The 3,934-nt window shown below is 50.0% G+C and overlaps 1 protein-coding gene across 1 annotated transcript in view; it reads right to left on the bottom strand.

The window, feature by feature from the left end:
* The window catches only part of Fem1b (fem-1 homolog B), a 20,131-nt gene extending 17,821 nt beyond the window's left edge, over positions 1 to 2,310 (bottom strand). The window contains exon 1 of the mRNA XM_015480489.2: positions 1,412 to 2,310. Coding sequence (XP_015335975.1) covers positions 1,412 to 1,659 — 248 coding nt within the window. The 5' untranslated portion in view covers positions 1,660 to 2,310. The remainder of the gene's footprint in view (positions 1 to 1,411) is intronic.
* Between the last annotated feature and the right edge of the window lie 1,624 nt (positions 2,311 to 3,934).

Raw genomic sequence — 3,934 nt, forward strand, 5'->3', positions numbered from 1 at the left:
AAAAAAAAAAAAAAAAAAAAAAAAAAAACAGAGAAGCTAGTAAGGGGAAGCACGCATGAAACAGGCTGCCATCTTTAGTCAACACCATCTTCTTAATGGTCCCAGAGATAAGCCACCACCCATGGGCTATCATGGGTTAAGATGTTAACACTCTAAAACATTTCCTCTTATCTAAAACAGAATAAAAAGCTTTTATTAATTAAACCTAAAACAGAATCAACCAAGGGCTGGGGTCATAGTTCAGTGATGGTAGGCTTGCCTGGAACATGTGAGGCACTGGGTTGGATCCTCAGCACCACATAAAGATAAATAAATAAAATGAAAGTATTGTGTCCATCTACAATTAAAAAATATTTTTTTAAAAAAGTCAACCAAAATTAACATGTCCTGGTCATCTTGAAAAAGCAATGTTTTTTCAATGGGGTTTTAAGCAGGTAATTTTTTATCACCAAAACTAAGCATACATCATTTTTTATGCTTAGACATCATCTACTTCAAAAGAAGAAAATGCTAAAAAAGCCTACCCACTGGTATGAGTCAATAAAAACCAATGCAATCAATGATGCAAAACCTTTATGCAGTTGTAATCTATAAAAAAAATTTTAAATCCTCCAGCACAGAAAAGAGGATAACATAAAACCTGACAATTCTGTTATTATCATATCCCAAAGTATGTTCAATTAAACTCAAAGAACAAATTTTTAACAGTGACAATATAAATTTCTGAACTCCCCACCTCAAATTTCAACAGTAACTAATCAAGCTTCCCCACATCATCACATGTACTTTAACAATGGCACCATCTTCTACATCAGGTCCAGTGCCACTTTTTAGCCAACATATCAATCCCAGCAATGTGGAAGACTCGAAGTCATGTCTTGAGATGTCTGGCTGCGTGACAATCCCTCAAGAGACTGCAGCTGCTTCTGGTTCTAGAGACTCATTTTGACATAAAAGCCTCAGCAATCTGCTGGGGGCTTTATCGGCCCACTCACATGAAGGGGAGAAACTGGGTGGCCAAATAATCCATTAGAGGTCTTCAGTTTTAATTGCTGACCTCGTTAATTTCTGATCTCCATTACAACGCCAGTACTGATAAAGGTAAAACCTGGAATCGCAGCTACCCCTCCACACCGCTTGTTCACGGACTACCTAGTAGAGAAGACCATTAGATCAAGACTGAGGGTGTGGCTCTCCATCTACAGAGGGAATAGGGTAGAGACAGATGAAGATAGGCAGCAAAATATGGGATGCAGTGTTAACCCTAGGAGATGAATTGGGCACTTAGTAGGACTGGAGGAGGTACAAGAAAGGAGAAGTGAGTACCCACATGAAGGAGGGTGAGGGAGGGCAGGGTCCATGAACTGGGTCCGCGGGCATCGGAGGGGAGGCTGTAGTTTCGTATACCTACCCGTCGAAGCGGACGGTGCCAGTCTGCTGGGTCTGCACACGGTAATGTTCTAACAGCAAGCGCACCACCTTGGCGTGCCCATTGCGGGCTGCGATGATGAGGGGCGTGGATCGCTGCCCTCCCTGCTGGCTGACATAGCCGAGCAGATAGCGGATATCGCTTTCAGACCGGTTGAGAAGCAAGGCGGCCAGAGTCAACACCTTGCCCTCGCTGGCCGCCTTGTATACATAGCCAGCCAGGCCCTCCATGGCCGCCGCCAACTCCAACACCCGTTTGGTCGCCACCGCTGCTGCTGCCTTGCGCCCCCGGAGGCCGCGTTCGCCAGCACTTCAGACCTGGGCCCTCACAGCCCATTCAACAGGGCGCCGTCGCCGCCGCCGCGCCCAGGCAGCAGCGCGGCCCGGGGAGGGCGGAGACGCAGGGGTGGCCGAGTGCCGCAGGGGCACGTCTGCGACCCCTCCCGGCAGGGAGGAGGGCGGTCAGGGCCGCCCCCAAGGCCCCAGGCGCCGGCCCTGGGCCGAGGAGATCTCCATGGCGGCCGCCGCCCCGGGCCTCAGGCCGGACCCCTCCTTCCTGCGGGATGCGACAGGCGCGTGCCCGAGCTACGGGTCGCCAGCGGAGCCCCGAGAGGGCCGCGCGCGCCCTGGATGGCGAAGGATGGGCGCGCCTCACCCGACCCGGCCCACCCGGCCTAAGGCCGAAAACTGCCTCCGCCTCTGCTCTCCGCCGTCCCTGGCTGGAAGAAACCCGCAAGCGCTCGCCCACCGGAGCTCAGAAGTGCTGGGCACAGTGCAGGGTTTGCTGACCCACGCATGGGTGGCCCCGGAGCGACGCGGAACGCTTCCGAAGGATCAGCGCCGGAACTTGGGGCGGGAGGCGGGCGAGCCTCCGCAGACAGGGCCGGGAGGGGGGGGAGGGAGGAACGGTTAAGTGGGGTGTCTCTTCCAAAGCCGACCGGCCGGCAAACGAGGCCTTGATGAAGAAAGGTTCTGCTACGCGGAGTTGGCGCATCCCGGATTCCGGCCTGTGTGTCCTCATTGCCCTTGACGCGTGGGGTTTCCTCCTCGCCCCCTCACGAGACTGGGACTTCCTGGCTAGGGAGGGGGTCGGAGTGAAGGCGCTGAACCAGTGGGTTAGGGAGTCTACTCCCACTTTATTATAGACATTGCTGGACCCCTCTCTGTCCCTGATCCAGGAGTCTGGGGAGGAGGTAGAAGCTCCCCGAGGATCCATTTTAGGAAAAGGGCAGCTATCCGAACCCCCAACATGTAGGAGGGCCTGAGAACCACAACTGCACCAGACTCTGAGAAGGGACAGGAAGTCCAGCATGCCCTCCAAGGAGAGGCAGATTAAGTGGGTGAGGAAGATGGGGAGAGAAGGGAAACTGCTCCCTGATGAAGAGGGGCAGGTATCCTAAGACGGAAGGCGAGTTCAATGGTCAGATAGAGCAGGTCTCTAATTCTGAGCCTTTAGAAACTCTGCTTTCTCACAGTCTTCACAAGATTGTTGTTAGGAGGTTTATCGAACACTAGAAATCTATATGTGCTAAACTTTGCTTAACATTAGGTATTCAGTGGTAGGCCAGCCCTCTCTCTCTCTCCAGGGTGTTGTTGAGGGTGGGGGACAGACAAGTAACCAAATGATAACAAGACTACTTGAATTAGTGTCAATACCATTTGCTACGAAGCATATAAGAGGAGTGTGGAGGTTGAGCAGATGACTAGTTTGGGTGGTCAGACAAGACCTTAGTGACAGGTGACAAGAACAGAGGCTAGGCAGAGGAGTAACTAATACAAAAGCCCTGAGTAGGGAACTGACTTAGTGAAGTCAGGAAGAAAGGTTAGTGTGGCTACAGTAGAGTGGACCAAAGAAAGAATCTTAAGACAGCAAGATGCAAGTCACATTAGGGCCCAGCAACCCATGGCAGAGGGTTTAAGTTCTACTCTGTAATGGGGCATTTGAAGAGTTTTGAACAGGGAAATGACAAGATACTTTTGCTTTTTAAAAAAAGAAAGAAAGAAAATCCCCCTGGCTTCTGTACTGAAAGTAAACTCAGAAGACAAGAGTAGAAGCAGCAAATCCAGTTAAGAGGAAAAACTCGGATTAGGATGGTAGGAGTGGACGTCATGAAGCACTTGGGGCAGTCATGGAAAGTATTGGCTCAATATGGAGGTGACTTCTTCCCAGGCTCCCTCAAAAGACAGTATCTCCCTATTGAAAGAACACCCACATTTATTTTGCTCCAAGGGACAGGGACAGGCTCAAAAAGTTCATATAAGTTGTTTTATTTCAACCCCACCATTAAAATCCTAGGAGATAAAGACCTCATCTCAGTTGCAGAGCTACTGATGAAGTGTTAGGCCACTTCTCAAATTCTCTCCCATTTTATAGCACAACTTTACCTGTTTGCAGATCCCTATGCAAACACTGGGGGTTTCCCCCGCTTACCATATTAAACAAAAACAGTGTTGCAAATAAAGATTAAAGATGAGATTTAGTGATAACTTCTGAAATAACTGGTGG

The sequence above is a fragment of the Marmota marmota genome, unplaced genomic scaffold (assembly GCF_001458135.2).
Source record: "Marmota marmota marmota unplaced genomic scaffold, marMar, whole genome shotgun sequence".
Classification (NCBI taxonomy): Eukaryota; Metazoa; Chordata; class Mammalia; order Rodentia; family Sciuridae; genus Marmota; species Marmota marmota.